The sequence below is a fragment of the Lampris incognitus genome, chromosome 18 (assembly GCF_029633865.1).
Source record: "Lampris incognitus isolate fLamInc1 chromosome 18, fLamInc1.hap2, whole genome shotgun sequence".
NCBI lineage: Eukaryota > Metazoa > Chordata > Actinopteri > Lampriformes > Lampridae > Lampris > Lampris incognitus.
The window spans coordinates 13,749,322-13,764,600 of NC_079228.1; the positions used below are offsets into that span (position 1 = coordinate 13,749,322).

Consider the following 15,279-nt stretch of genomic DNA (forward strand, 5'->3'; position numbering starts at 1 on the left):
TTAATTACGGTAATGCATACTATCATATAGTAAAACCTGTTCTGGATGTGAATTGATGTCAGCATATGTAGACAGTGTTAAGTTGCTGGTTATAGTAAATCTTTGAAAGTTATCTGCACAAAAGTTATCCCCGTGTCAAATCACGGAGGCTGCACTGCTGACAATTCAATTGTTTATATACTTGCCAACAAAAACACGTTTATCACGGTCAGCCATTTATTTTATTTATTTTACGTATGGCGTCGTGCACCGGGAACGCTTGGAGGTCGGAAATGGGAAATGTCACCTGGCAAATTCCCACCTCGGACTTGGAAAGGAACGCCGCATTATGGGGCCTTTAGACGTGGCCCTTTCAGACGTGACATGGCGAGCTGGAAACCGTAAATTGGGGCAAAATCACCGAAAGTATCCAGTATATTTACGACAGAAACCTCCCAGTCCAACTCTTAAAACGTGGGGAAATCGTGTGTCGGGGATTTGCCTCAAAACACAAACCCTAGCAGTTTTCCCCTTCCAGTTGTCTCCCGTTAACAGTTCGGTCGCGCCAGAGTGGAAGGGCAGCGACGTGCGCAGGCGGACACCATTATTATCCCACCGTTTTGACGTAGTCACGTAGGCTTTCGACACGCGCGCGCACACGCGCGCGCACACACACGCGCACCCAATCGACACACATCCACCCGAGCAGCTTTTCCCCCTCCCAACTGTCGGGAACGAGCGTTGCGCGCAACCGACCTCCTCCTCCTCCTCCTCCTCCCATTCATCCTCCCCACGGCGGAAATGTGTCCATTTTTTCCCTCAGTTGGATAAGAGCGGCTGGAGGAGCAGCCTCGCGCCCACGATCTGGGACCAGCGCGCGTAGCGCAACACCCTGTGTTTATGTCGATACCGCTGAGGGGAAGAAGAAGAAGAAAAACGGAATCGGGGTCTTGTAGACGGACAGATGTGGTCGCTGTAGACCGGCGTTTCCGTCTGGAGGACACTCGACGCGGTTCTCCTTCTATTGGAGGAGTCGGAGGCTCGTACCTCGGAGCCTCCGGAGGGCTGCGTGGAAAAGCCCTGTGCATTCCTCCGCGCACATTGATAGGAGGGGGGAGGAGGAGGAGGAGGGAAGTGGCTTCTTTCCAGCCGGAGGAATGGTAAACTTGCACATTGCATGCACATAAATGTAGAGTTTCTCTTTCTTCTTCTTCTTTTTTAGCCTGCCCCGCGTTACAGTTTTTTTGGGTCGAAACCGAAGACCTCCCGCAGTTTTCGGAGTTTTATTTTTTTGTTTCGTTTTTTTTGGTAAACAAACGCCAACGGGTTCGAGGCTTGTGGGCGAAACGCTTTGATGAATCATTTAAGGGCTGCTGGTCCGAGGCTCACGCTGCCATCAGCGGCCGTTCGCTGCGCCCGACGCCGCTGGACGGGCTCGTCCGGCGGACCGCCGAACCGCGACACACGCTGACTCTGGACCCGAGCGGGCAAACCGGACGGGGGTTGGTGTCCCCCCCCCTACCTCGGTACTCGCCGGGGCTGTTTCGTACGCGGAGCCTACAAAGTCATGTTGAGTCGGCGGGGGAGGAGAGACGGAGCTCACAGTGCTTAGACGCCCGATCTCGTGTCACCACGTTTTCGGGATTATTCGCAACGAGGCTGTTGTCATTCCCACGAAAATACCCCGCTTCCCCCCTCGACCGCCGCGGTTAAGTTTGTTTTTTCTATTAGACGGAATGACCAAGACGCCCCCTACAAACGCGCCTTACGCGGCAGAATTGATGTGATGCTTGATACACGTTTTACCTCTGAAACAGCCCGACCGTCGACACGTCGCTTTGATAGACTACCTCGTTCCTGGATCGGTTCAGTGTTATATTTTTTTTGGGGGGGGGGGAGAGGAAACGCCTCCATGAGCACTGTTTTCATGATTGAACTGACTTTATGTCCCATGCATCTACCTCAAACGCAAGATTTTCTCCAGAACACAACAAACCGACGTGTCCCAAATGAATACCTCACCCCGTCTGTGAATTGAGCCCGGTTTTCGGTAGAGCTCTGCAGATGGCTTCGTTTCCAGACTCGGACCTGCAGACGTGCCCGCTCTGCAAAGAGCTCTGCGGCTCCTCCGCTCCCATTTCCTCCAACTCCTCTACCTCGTCATCTTCCTCTCACACCTCGTCCTCCTCCAGTCAGACCTCCAGGAGGCTTCACGTTCTACCCTGCCTTCACGCCTTCTGCAGGCAGTGCCTAGAAAGCCAGCGCAGCCCCGGAGAGCCGCTCAAACTGCGCTGCCCCACCTGCGACCAAAAGGTGTCCATCACTGAGGCTGGGGTGGAGTCTCTGCCCTCGTCCAACTTTCTCTTCAGCAACCTGCTGGACGTTGTGGTGAGCTCGGAAGAGCAGATCCAGAGCAAAAATGGCCACCACCACCGTGTGGGCGGCGGCTCTGGCTTCCACCACCCCCACGGGGGCCTCCTGCGGCCACATCACCTCGGAGAGCCTCAGTGCAGCTCCTGCGATGAGGAGAACCCAGCCAGCTCCCACTGCCTGGACTGCCAGGAGTACCTGTGCGATAACTGTGTGCGGGCCCATCAGCGGGTGCGGCTGACCAAGGACCACTTCATAGAACGTTTGGGGGAGAGCCTTCACCTGGGGGGCCGGTCCAACGCCAACAGCAGCACCAGCCAGCCGGGGGTTGCTGTTTCCCTGGCCCAGTCGCTCCAGAACAATTTTGCCTTGCTCTCCCTCTTCCAGGACCGCATGAGCTTCTGCCAGCATCACGACAACGAGGTGAGTTCATGATGCAAAGTTTGGGGGTGTGCGAACACACACCTTCAGAGAAGTGATGTGTGAGTCATAGAGCAGGATTAACCGTATAGGGCTACATGAATGGGACATGTCCATTGTCAGCATGCCATAAGCAAACACTGTAGACGATCTGTAGGCCTATAGTCTTCATTATAGTCACTACTATTTTAGTGCTGGCATCCAGCCTTGTCCTACTAGTCTTATAGAATGGGTGGCGTAACCGTATTATGTGTGTTGTGTAACGAACACAGAACACACACACGGTGCTATAGTCTAATGGCATTATGTGTGTAGTATAGGACCATACTGGGGGCCATATGGCCTAAAGTTCAAAGGGAGATGAGTGGCTCTTCACCTACTTCCCTGGAGACAACCAGGCACGTGTGCCAAGCTGGATTTACACACACACACACACACACACACACACACACACACACACACACACACACACACACACACACACACACACAGAGTCGGCTTAATCTGTACCACACCATCTATCCAGGGCAGAGAGAGGCCCCTTTACTAACTGCACACATGTTTCTCTTGAGTTTTAGAAGTCCCATCCATGAAGATATTATGGATGGCCGGTGTTTCGTTGATAATGGCAGAGACAAGTTGGAACTGGGGCCCAAAGTTTTATTCGTTTATCTGTTCATTCTTTTATTTAACTGCTTGTTTATTTGGGCTGTGTTTTGGGGCCAGAGTGCTGTCAAAACCTTTTCTCGAGCAAGTTTTTACTTCTCTTTTTTTTTGTTGTTGTCTTGGTTAAAGTGGTATGGTCTGGGAAAAATAACAAATGGCTTCAGCAGGAGTTCTTTGAATGTCATCCAAGCTGGAGTCCTGGTTTCTATTCCGATATCCCAGGAAGTGCCTGTGCCATCAAAGGGGTTCCGCATTTCACCTTTCAAACCGAGGTGGAGAAGTAATAACTTCCATCACCTAAGTCCCCTGAAAGACTCGGCCGGGGGAAACCCTGCCGTCTGCAGTCGTGCCACCTCATGTCAGTAAATGACCTGCAGGACCAAAACGATCACCGGTGTCACTGTGACAATAAGAAATGGTCAAGTTGGTTTTTAACACATTAAAGCCAGATAACTTATTTTTGTTATCAACTGTCGTAAAGATAACATGGTGCTTTTCGTTCATGTTGTAGCAGCAGGATTCATACAAGCTGTAGATCAAAACACTATTTGAAAGGAGTTATACACACACACACACACACACACATGCGAGGTAAAGTAAAACGGGCATACCTGCGTGCCGTGAAGCATTCTCTTTTATTTCCCGGAGAATATTGTGCTCGATGGCAGTCGAGGTGCGCGGCGGAAGCAAAGCCTTCTACCGAGCTGGTCTGAATGCCGATTGTGTTCGTTCCCCCATAGGCACCATGCCACGCCGCCAAAATGAATTAAATGATGTGTGAAAGCAAAACGGTTACCTGGTGCTGTATTAATTCAGCCCTCATAACAAAGGTCCCGCTTCAGATTCCAATCAGGTTTTTGTGGAGGTCATTGGGGGGGAGGGGTGGGGGCAGGTCTCCATCTTCCTCCTGTCCTTTGCCAGTAAAGAGGAGGGTTTATTTTTCCAGTAAAGGCTCTGTTTCCCAGTAATGCCTCACCCCCCCCCCCCCCCACACACACACACCTCCATCCAGCCTCGGGGGAGGAATGACACAGGAGAAGGCGGCTAGCTTTCCTTTACCTGTGAGCGCCCAGACGGCTGAGTCATTGTCAGGTGCGGGGAATGGCCTCCACAAAACTGGCTCAGAGGAAGTAGGAGCGTGGACGGCCGGATCAGACCGCGGTTCCTTATACGCCCAGTTACCCCGATGGGTAGACGGGTGTATGCCCATCCGCTCTCCTTATAAGGTTTTTATTTTAAGTAAAGGTTTGTGTATGTAGTAATGAAAAATGCCTTAAATCCACCTGTACTCAGCTTACCAACCCGTAGTTTGTGAAATAACCTTTTACACGTTATCAATTTATAGAATCCATGGAAGCGAGTTGTATCTGGCAGTTTTGCGTGACTGAAATTCCTTGTACCCAAGAAAGCTTAGCCAAATGGCAGTAGCTGTAGTTAATACTATATAGCCTATGAATTTGGGATGGGCAGTAATTCGGGTCATCGTTCAGTGGTATCGTATCTAGGGGTCGACCGATTTTTATCGGCCTGGTTGATTATCGGATCTGATATTCAGCATTTGTACCATTATCGGAATTATTTTTTTATTATTGCTGATAAAATAAATTAATTTAAAAGTGAGCTACGTTGCCTCTGATGTAGCCACCTCGCTGTCTGTGGTCACCACTCTGTGGTCTCGAGCAGCGTCCCGCCCACAGCGCTCTCTGAATGGTTACTCGTCCCGAGTAATAGCCTATCAACACTGAAGGCTACTGTGCCGTAGCTGGGCTCAGGAATGCATTTGCGGACCGGCGCAGCGGTGGAGAGCGAGCGGAGTTGTTTCTCAAAGGCAAAGCAGCAGATAGTGGCGAAGTTGCAATAAACATCATAATCCTCTTTGCTGAAGTTGCAAAAACACCACAATTTTATGATCTATTGCTGTGATGGCAAGCATGCCCAGTTTCCCAGTTACACCACTGAAAATGCCCAAATACCGCACCTTGTTGCAGTGATATACAGTTAAATATAATGAGATAGTGAAAGTTTTATTTTTGTGCCGATAGCCATATCTTTGAGTAACACTGGTGCATGTGTAATTGGAAATTAGTTTAGCAACCATATTGCGAACGTAACATTACTCGCCCGTACGAGTTGGTGTTTTTACATGTTATAGGGAGGCAGCGGTCATAATAACACAAGCTAATGTTGAGCCTTGTAGCGCTAACTTGAATATGATTGCGAACGTCAACAAGTTCATTTCGATAATGTTAACGTTCTTTTAATTAAACATGCGTAAAGTCATTTCAATGAAGTTTTGTGTTCTAAATTTTGACACCAATATTTTCATTTTTATTGCAAATATATATTGGTTCAAAATATTGATTATCGGTCTCATCGATTGCCATTAATCGGTATCGGCCCTGAAAAATTCATATTGGTCGACCCCTAATTGTATCCGGATGGAATTTTGTTGTTGTCATCTTGCGATACCCAATTTTGTCAATCTTAATGAAAGTGAGAATCTACCACTTAAAATTTCTCACGAAATGTCACCTGGAATATTTCAGGGAGTATTATTAGAAAACTAGCTTTGATTTGATAATATACTTTACCAAACAGTTTAATGTGGTGAACCTCAGTTGAATTCTTAAACGTGTTATTTGTGCAGACATCATGATATTAACGTTATGTAAAATTCCCTGTGGTTGTGATGATAAAGACTTCCCATATCGCCCAACACTATTACGAATAGTGTTTTGATTTGCCGCTAAGCATCTGTGAGTGACCTCTCGTTGATATAGAACTGACCATTCACCGCCGCCCTGCTCTCCTTCTCTTCCACCGCTCGCTGGAGTTGGTTGAAGGGTTACAAAAACCAAAAGACTGCACTCGAACGTAGCTCCAATTAGGCACACCCCATACACATTTACGAAGGAGAGCTTTAAATCCCAGATCATGTTTTTCTTTGAGGCGCTCTCAGAATGTCACCTGAACAACTTTCCTCAAGCCCGTGTGGTTTCTAGTTTAATTTTTATATATATATATATATTTTTTTTTTCATCGTCATTTAACCCACCAGTGCCCACAGAGTCAGGGTTTAAAAACGACCTTGTCTAATAAAAGCGATTTGCCAGCAACACTGTTGGGTAGCGACATGTCACAGTCGTGGTATTTTTTCTAGTAATAGTAGCGGTGTAACAAATAACGGGTTTGATTTCAGTGGCTGATCAGAAAAGGAGTTTATTTACACACGTGTTTCAGGTTACTTTTTTCATCGCCACCTGTTACATGCATGTGCTGGCCTCGTCCGCCTGTTCTTACCTTTCTCCGTGCTGCAGCTCATTCTCGTCATGAATAGTCAACCATGTTTAGTCATCATCTTCAGTTAGCCCAACCTTTGCCCAATGCGAGCATGCCTGATTGATTCGCTGGGATTCAGCATGCCGTCTTCACATGAACGCACAACGGCTGTTTTTTTTGCATAATCAGTCATTGTGTTTCAGAGTAAAACACAGCACGCATTTGTCTTATCTGTCTCTTCACTGCAACACTGCGTCAAGATTTAGGGAATTGTTACTTTAAAATGTGACAGCGGTTCACATGCGTGCTGAACTGTGGGGGCGACCCATACTGATCCCGGATCGACTACCTTCCGTTACACCACTATTGCTGTTAATTCTCACGGAAGTGCACAGTGGAGTTCATACTTTTGACGGGAGGATGGGATGCAATCGCTCTTGAGCGCGCAATAAGAACAAAAATGAAGTCGGGCATCTCAGTAGTGCCGGCTTGGTCGGGCGTCCCTACAGACACAGTTGGCCGTGTCTGCGGGTGGGAAGCCGGATGTGGGTATGTGTCCTGGTTGCTGCACTGGCGCCTCCTCTGGTCGGGAGGGGGAACTGGGGGGGGTAGCGTGATACTCCCACATGCTACATCCCCCTGGTGAAACTCCTCACTGTCAGGTGAAAAGAAGCGGCTGGCGACTCCACATGTATCGGAGGAGGCATGTGGTAGTCTGCAGCCCTCCCCCGGATCGGCAGAGGGGGTGGGGCAGCGACCGGGACAGCTCAGAAGAGTGGGGTAATTGGCCAAAAAAATACAACTGGGGAGAAAAAGAGGGAACCCCCCCCCCCCCCCAAAAAAGGAATTGCTTAACCTTGGGAGAAACAAAAAGTGAAGTCAAATGTGACTTGAAATTAGTAAAAAGTTGGAATGGTGTCATACTATCTTTACCGTAACAAGCATGAGGTGGTCAGCAACGCCGTAACTGGCTCATCTTGTCATTTGTAGTTCTGTGAGTCATGGGGGGGGGGGTTTGCTTTGCAAATAGCTTTCTGTACACAGCACTGCATGTGGTTAAAGGATGTCATCAGAATGACGTGGCTTCTTCAGCGCTCTATTAATCTGGTTCAGATGTGGAATAACTGTGCTCCGCTTTCCTGCTACCACCAAAGGATGTTTCGTCTTTGCCTAGTTTGAGGCGGGTTGCTCTCCGTTTCCCTTATTTTTGTCATCGTTGGCAACGACCCTTGCGACGTGTCTGGCAGGATGATCAGAAATGTGCGGTCACGTGTAAAAACCGGGTCGGCTCCCGGTGGTTAGGATCCAAAAGGTTCTCGAATGCGAGACAAGACGTTGGCTACCATACGAGTCAAAATGTCTCGACCCTCTTCGACCAAAACCCCTGTAATACTGCTAGTTTGGCCATCTCTCCGGTTACAGCTCTGCAAACACAAAACAAAGCGTTGTTTTAGGGTGTGGAAGTGTTTAGAGAACCACAAACTTGGATGACACTGGGGGCGATAACACTAATGACAAGGCAAACTAAGGCCTTGTCCTTGCGATGCATCCAGTGAAGTAAATAAATGCTCAGATCTCCACTGGCAGAAACGGCAGTGAGACAAAGTTCATGTCTAATGTTCAGATGAGGACCACTGCTGTGGTATCTTTTCCCAGGCGGGGCAGAATGATGTCTGGTACCATCTCAGCAAGAGGCGTTCTGTGCATCTGGTTTTAGCAGAGCTGAATTTTCCTGGAGTTGGGTGTCTCTGTGTAGTACTGTTGTTTAGCTGATTTGGTGGATATTTCCTTACCGGTGCTGCAGCTGGTAGTGGTGTTGATCTGTGCTGGTTCTGTTCGGGCAGGATACCCGACCGCTTTATGGACCGCTTTATCCCGTTTGTCGAAGCAATAATGCGCACAACCCTAATGGTTGAATAAAAATGTATGGCTGAACTGCAGGCGCAGGCTGTTGACTGTTTTCGCTGCAGAGGCTCTGGCTGGACTTGGAACCTGCAAGTCTGCCATAAACGTGGGTGGGTGGGTGAGTGGGTGGGTGTATGGTGATGGTGACGATGGGGGCAGGGGTGCTGCAAGAGGAAATGCGGACTGCATGGAGGTCAGAGAGGAATGCTGCCCTTGCTGCTGGAAACCTTCCCTCGCAGAAGCCATTCCCACTAGAGCCAGGAAGCACACACACACACACACACACACACACACACACACACACACACACACACACACACACACACACACACACACACATAAATACCTCTCTGAGAAGTGTCAATCCCTTTCTAACAGAGGGCGAGGTGTGTATGAAGAGGAAAATGGTGTTGAAATTAGAAAGGTATTGTGGAAAAGAGCCTAGCGCTGCTCTGGGGGAGGAGGAGGAGGAGGAGGAGGGGATCAGGCAAGAGTCCCCAGTTGTAGATTTGGTTTCATTTACTGTAACAGAGACGGCGGGTTATGTTTTCCCTTATGACGCTTGTCTGGAATGAATATCGCTCTGAAATTGCTTTGGTTTCAGCTTCCTCCCAAATTCCGTGTGCATAATCCAATAATGCACAGTTAATTTACCATTAAGCTACACATTCCAGCTGCTATCCGAGAGCGAGGAGTCGCTCTCCGTACTTGGTAAAACTGGCGTTGATTTCAAAGGACAGAGCAGGAAAAACCCCATTTCTTTTGGCCGGGCTGGCCAGATTGCTGCCGAAAATACGCTTTTCGGTTTGAAGATAATGCTTTCTGCTGTGAAAAGGGAGGCAGCCTCCACAGATAAAGGGGTGTGTGTGTGTGTGTGTGTGTGGGTGTGTGTGTCTGTGTGTGTGTTTGTATACACACATGGATGACTCTGCGCCCATTGTCGTGGCGTAAATGTCAGTTGCCCCTCATGCGAAGGGCTGGCGGTCACACCGGGCCTCACGCTGGGTGTGTGGTGGACATGGAAAATTGGATTACATGGAGGGACGCCCTGTACGTGCTGTGATGTCACCGCTCCGACATGCACATGCATAACAAGCGGCCGCGGCTCCGTCCGAGGCAGGGCGGCCCCGGCTAATGATATGATAATCCCACAAGTTACTCCGCGGCGCAGATTAAACTTGTCACCATGACGACTGCTGCTGCTGCTGCTGCTGCTGGGTGGGAACGGAGACATCCTCATCCTCAACCCCTGCGCCACCCCCGCCCCAGCCGCCGCCGTGCGCCTGGCTGGACGTGCGCGGCTTCTTGTGCACACAAACACATCCCATCATTGAGCTTTTTTTTTTTTGCAGGGGTCACGGGTGGTAGGCGTATTTTTAACTAAGGTAAAGAATGATGTGTTAATTTGTCTTTTTGGGGGGGGGGCTAGGTGATGTAGCCCACGTTATAACAAGTCTCCCACAGCAAACTGTTGCATCTCGTTTGTGTTATTTCTGCTGCCACAGTGGTATTTAAGATACACCTGCGGTCACAGTCCGTCGGGATTCTCCTCTAATGCCTACTGTGTGTGATTTTATTTATTTATTTATTTCTATGTAAGGGCTCAGACGTGCGCGCGCTCGGGTTTCATGATCACCCAGTTTACACTCGGGTGTTTGCGTGCGCACCCCACCCAAACTGTTTTGTGAGGAAACCGAACCCGGAGCTCAAGCTGGTACAAAGCCAGAGGAATTCCTGTAACTCTAGTTTTATACCTCCTGGCTTCTTACTCATTCTCTCTCTCTCTCTCTCTCTCTCTCTCTCTCTCTCTCTCTCTCTCCCCCTCTGTCTCTCTTGCTCTCTCGTTTTCTCTCTCTCTCTCTCTCTCGCCACCTCATTTCCTCATCTCGCTGCTGCCTTTCTCATCAGCGCTGTCCGTTCGCTCCGTATCAGAAATCGTTGCTTTCGGGGATAGAAAGAAGGAAAAAAAAAATAACGTCCTCCGCCGGATTTTTAGTGGCTGTTGCTGTTGGGGGGGCGGGGGGCAATTTGCGTTTCATTACTCGCAGAGGTGTCTCTCTGTGGTGTGTTTGTTGTGTGTGTGTGTGTGTGTGTGTGTGACAGAAGCGTTTCTCACTTGAGAGCATCTCCCATCTGTGTGTGGTTAGCTGGGAGTAGGTGTGTGCCTGTGCAGGTTCTCTACGCAGCGGCGGCAGCAGCAGAGTTTGATTATGTGGAGTTGGACTTCCAGGGTTTAAATGCACAACATGTGCCCCAATAATTAGAGAGCAGCCCCTGTGTTTCCTGTGTGCTGCGAATGTGTCTCATGTAGAGGAAGGTGGAGGAAAGGGAAGTGTGTGTGTGTGTGTGTGTGTGTGTGTGTGTGTGAGTGTGTCAGCTTTGATGTCCATCTGAGGGGCTGTATAAGTCCACGGATAGCGAACGGGGGGGGGGGGGGGTTATCGTATTCTGTCCAGGCATACTGGCTCCTCAAAAATGGGAAACCATTGCTTTTTTTTTTCTTTTCTTTTTTTTTTACCTCCATCTTGTTGTGCGTGCAGGCGTGTTGAGGTGGCCTCTGTGTAATCGCCTGGTTGTGCTGCAGAAACACTCGACGGTCACTTTGGCTTGTGTGCGAACGCTGTTGTAATGTGCCGCTCGAGCCGGACACCCGCATCTGAAGCATTTGCTGGTGTGGAAGTATGTGCGTGCTTGTGTACGCAGGCCATTCAGTTGTAAAGGTCGGGCTATTTAGGCTGCCACGCTGGTATGGCTGTCATTCATTTGTGCAAGGGTGCAGTGGACGTCATGGCTGTGTCCAGAGAGAGAGAGAGACGGGGACATTTTTTTTTGTTTAAACTTCAACAATGACATATGCATTTCACAACATCAGCATGAGTAACTCCTTTACATTAACACCCCCCCCCCAAAAAAGAGGTCATCTTCCGTCACAGAACCCCAGATTGATTCAAAGAGAAATAAAGATGGACAGGCAGACGGACAGATTTTTCCAAGCCAAAAAAAGACAACAAAAAAAAAACAGGGGGGATGCACAGAAAAAGTAAATCCTAGAAAACGAATAATACTCGAATAAAATGAGTAATAACAAAAGATGCTTAAAACTTTAAAAAGCGGTTCAAGTCACAGACTCCCACCAAAGGGTTCAAAACATTTCACACAACAACATAATTAAACACCAGTTGCCCCTCGTTGGTGGAGCAAATGGCTGTAGTGAAACACCACCGTGCAATAAACTCATCTGAGTCATCCGAGAGAGAGAGAGATTTTTTTTTAATTTTTTAAAAAGTAGCTTTTTTTTAAATACAACCATATTCAAACCACAAGCAAATAAATAGATATTTAAAAATAAAAGTAAATCGCATCAATTCTCCAGAAAAAAACAAGTTGGTTGTGTTTTACTGAGCACAACACATCCCCATGAGCCCAGATAACACTGAGCTGCTGGGTATCTTTCATTTCCCTGTAATAGTTGAAGTCGATCATCATCCTGGCCTTTACCATCCTAGTAAACAGCAGCTTTACATCGGTGTCTACTGAGTTGTCCATCTTCCTCTTTCTGCTTACATATGTAGCCATTTTTGCTTGTCCCAGGATAAAATTCATTAGTTGACATTTTTTTTCACAGTTTGTTCATACTTAAACCCCAGAAGGAACATGTGCTTGGAGAAAACCTGCCCTACCTTGCTGAATAAACTCTCCAACAACATGAACTGTGGTGCCAGGCGCACACACTCCAGCTACTACTACTCCTACTACTTTCGGCTGCTCCCGGTAGGGGGCGCCACAGCAGATCATCTGTTTCCATCTCTTCCTGTCTTCTGCGTCTTCCTCTGTCACACCAGCCACCTGCATGTCTTCCCTCATCACATCCATAAACCTCCTCTTAGGCCTTCCTCTTTTCCTCTTTCCTGGCAGCTCCATATTCAGCATCCTTCTCCCAATATACCCAGCATCTCTCCTCCACACATGTCCAAGCCATCTCAATCTTGCCTCTCTTGCTTTGTCTCCAAACCGTCCAACCTGAGCTCTCCCTCTAATATAGTCGTTCCTAATCCTGTCCTTCTTCGTTACTCCCAGTGAAAAATCTTAGCATCTTCAGCTCTGCCACCTCCAGCTCCGCCTCCTGTCTTCGTCAGTGCCACTGTCTCCAAACCATACAACATAGCTGGTCTCACAACCATCTTGTAAACCTTCCCTTTAACTCTTGCTGGTACCCTTCTGTCGCAAATCCCTCCTGACACTCTTCTCCACCCACTCAACCTTGCCTGCACTCTTTTCTTCACCTCTCTTCTGCACCCTCCGTTACTTTGGACAGTCGACCCCAAGTATTTAAACTCATACGCCTTCGTCACCTCCACTCCTTGCATCCTGACCATTCCACTGTCCTCTCTCTCATTCACGCATAGGTATTCCGTCTTGCTCCTACTGACTTTCATTCCTCTTCTGTCCAGTGCATACCTCCACCTCTCCAGGCTCTCCTCAACCTGCACCCTACTCTAGCTGCAGATCACAATGTCATCCGCGAACATCATCGTCCATGGAGACTCCTGCCTGATCTTGTCCGTCAACCTGTCCATCACCATTGCAAACAAGAAAGGGCTCAGAGCCGATCCTTGATGTAATCCCACCTCCACCTTGAACCCATTTGTCATTCCAACCGCACACCGCACCACTGTCACACTTCCCTCATACAATACCAAACCTCCTCTCTCGGCACCCTGTCATATGCTTTCTCTAAATCTACAAAGACACAATGCAACTCTTTCTGGCCTTCTCTATACTTCTCAATCAACATTCTCAAAGCAAACGTCGCATCTGTGGTGCTCTTTCATGGCATGAAACCATACTGCTGCTCGCTGATCATCACCTCGCTTCTTAACCTAGCTTCTATTACTGTTTCCCGAATCTTCATGCTGTGGCTGATCAACTTTATACCTCTGCAGTTACTACAGTTCTGCACATCACCCTTGTTCTTGAAAATCGGTACCAGTATGCTTCTTCTCCACTCACAAACTCCAGCTAACAGTGGAAAACAGTTTCTTTGTAAGAGTAAAAAAGACATTTATCACTCACACCTTGACCAATAACAGAAAGAAAAGCATTAACTGCTACTATCCCATGTACAATTCTCCACTGTAAGTCAGCAACCTTCTTTGTTAATGGTGGTTTGTATAAACCCCTCCAAGCAGGTCTGACATCAACTCCCAAGCCCAGATGACTTCGCCAAGGTGTGTCGACACGATTGTGTAGTTTACCCTTGTTTAGACATTTAGAGAGAGAACAGAGAGAGAGCGGTACACTGAAATATAACAAAAGTTTAGTCAGATTGTACACATCAGATTTAAAGAACTATTCAATTATTACTATTTGATGAAATGCTAAAATAAAAACCTGCACGCGGAAAAATGTGTGTGTGTGTGTGTGTGTGTATATATATATATATATATATATATATATATATATATATATATATATATATATATATATATATATATATACACACACACATGGTGAGATCCCCAGATGATTTGTATTACCTGAGTGAACCCTTTGGTGGAAGTTGAGGAGGGCGGTGCACGTTACCCATGTTTCCTGTTGTATTAGAATAAGGGTCATTTAGTATGTGGGTTGTTGGTACACTGTAAAAAATGATCTGCTGATTTAACCTAAAAAAAAAAAAGAAAGAAAGTAAGGCAACCTATTACAAGCCCCTTTCTGAGTAATCTCAACCAGAGTGTGCCAAACTCAAACGATCCCTTCTCCATAACATGGGGGCCACCTAAGAGCCGCAGTAAGGACGGACAAATCCGATGAATGTGTGTGTGTCTGCACATTCATGGGATTTGTCTGTCTTTACCGTGGCTCTTAGGTTGCCCCCATGTTATGGAGAAGTGATCGTTTGAGTTTTGCATCCTCTGGCTGAGATTACCCAGAAAGGGGGTTGTAATAGGTTACCTTACTCTTTTTTTTAAAAGTTAAACCAGCAGGTTATTTTTTACAGCGTGGTGTTCCTTATCCTTGCAATCACACAGTCACACACGCGTATCGTGAATGTAAACCAGAATGTGTCACAGAGCTGCATCACATTTCACTCACACGCGCGGTTTCGCCGGATGAATTTCTTTTTTTTTCCCCCCCTTCCCTCAATCTGTTTCTCCCTCTTCATGTTTTCCCCCTCGGTCGATATTGCTCGGATCTTTTTTTTTCTCCTTCTGATGCTTTTTCCACTGGCGTCTTGTTCCCATCCCTTTCTCTCCACTCGTCGCTCTCCTCCTACCCTTTTGCTTCTCCTTTTTTCTCTCTCTTCTTTTTTTTTTTTTACAGCCTTACTATCCGTGCACAGGGCGCCCTGTCACATGCTCACTGGCTAAGGAGGCCAGCTGACTGTGGTTTGTTTTTGTTCTCCGCTGCGGGGTCAACCAATCAGCTCGCTGGCTTTCGGCCACCACCCCCCACCACCACCCCCATGTGTAGTATCTGGCAGCGTTTCAAAACATCAGCAGGCGTGTCTGTGTTTGCATGTCCGTGGCAAAAAGCCAGCGGGTTTTTCTCACTGCGGGGAAAGAGGAGACGGGCGGCTAAGCACGGCAAAGGAGGGATGGGAGGAGAAAAGAGAGATGGCAGGAAGAAGAAAGGGCTTTGCAAGAGGAGATATACGGG

The 15,279-nt window shown here is 47.9% G+C and overlaps 1 protein-coding gene across 1 annotated transcript in view; it reads left to right on the forward strand.

The window, feature by feature from the left end:
* Positions 1-1,307: 1,307 nt before the first annotated feature.
* Positions 1,308-15,279, forward strand: part of trim71 (tripartite motif containing 71, E3 ubiquitin protein ligase) — a 44,899-nt gene continuing 30,927 nt past the window's right edge. The window contains exon 1 of the mRNA XM_056298328.1: positions 1,308-2,772. Coding sequence (XP_056154303.1) covers positions 2,044-2,772 — 729 coding nt within the window. The 5' untranslated portion in view covers positions 1,308-2,043. The remainder of the gene's footprint in view (positions 2,773-15,279) is intronic.